The sequence below is a fragment of the Microtus ochrogaster genome, chromosome 10, assembly GCF_000317375.1.
Source record: "Microtus ochrogaster isolate Prairie Vole_2 chromosome 10, MicOch1.0, whole genome shotgun sequence".
NCBI classification, from domain to species: Eukaryota; Metazoa; Chordata; class Mammalia; order Rodentia; family Cricetidae; genus Microtus; species Microtus ochrogaster.
This window is the reverse complement of record NC_022016.1, coordinates 70,624,285-70,624,794: the sequence shown is the minus strand read 5'-3', so window position 1 is coordinate 70,624,794 and position 510 is coordinate 70,624,285. Positions and strand designations below refer to the sequence as shown.

The following is a 510-nucleotide window of genomic DNA, read 5'->3' as shown; positions in this document are numbered from 1 at the left end:
GCGCCGCCGCCGCCGCCGCCGCTGCCGCCGCCGCCGCCATGGCGGAAGTTCACAGACGTCAGCATGCTCCGGTTAAAGGAGAAGCCCCCGCGAAATCCTCCACACACAGAGATGAGGAGGAGCTGGGGATGGCGCCGGCCGAAACGCTGACGGTGTTCCTGAAGCTGCTGGCCGCCGGCTTCTACGGCGTGAGCTCCTTCCTCATCGTGGTGGTCAACAAGAGCGTGCTTACCAACTACAGGTGGCCGGGCTGGCGGGCGGCGACTGAGGCGCGCCGGGCGGACGGGCGGACGGGGACGGGGGTTCGAGCCCAGCCGAGGATGCCCTCGGCCGCGCTCCTCCTCCGCGGCGGCGGGCGGGGGGGGGGCACACAGCGAGGTCGGTGTCCAAGGACGGGCGACCCGCGCGGCTGACAGTCTGGGGACCAGCGCGGCCGCACGCCCACTCGCCCGCCGTCGCCACTGTCACTGGAACTCAGGGGCAGAAGTTTGTGTGTGTGTGTGTGTGTGT

The 510-nt window shown here is 70.8% G+C and overlaps 1 protein-coding gene across 1 annotated transcript in view; it reads left to right on the top strand.

Annotated features, from left to right (window-relative positions):
- The first annotated feature begins 8 nt into the window (after positions 1-8).
- Slc35d1 (solute carrier family 35 member D1) overlaps positions 9-510 on the top strand; it is a 42,611-nt gene continuing 42,109 nt past the window's right edge. Inside the window, exon 1 of the mRNA XM_005353486.2 lies at positions 9-241. Coding sequence (XP_005353543.1) covers positions 39-241 — 203 coding nt within the window. The 5' untranslated portion in view covers positions 9-38. The remainder of the gene's footprint in view (positions 242-510) is intronic.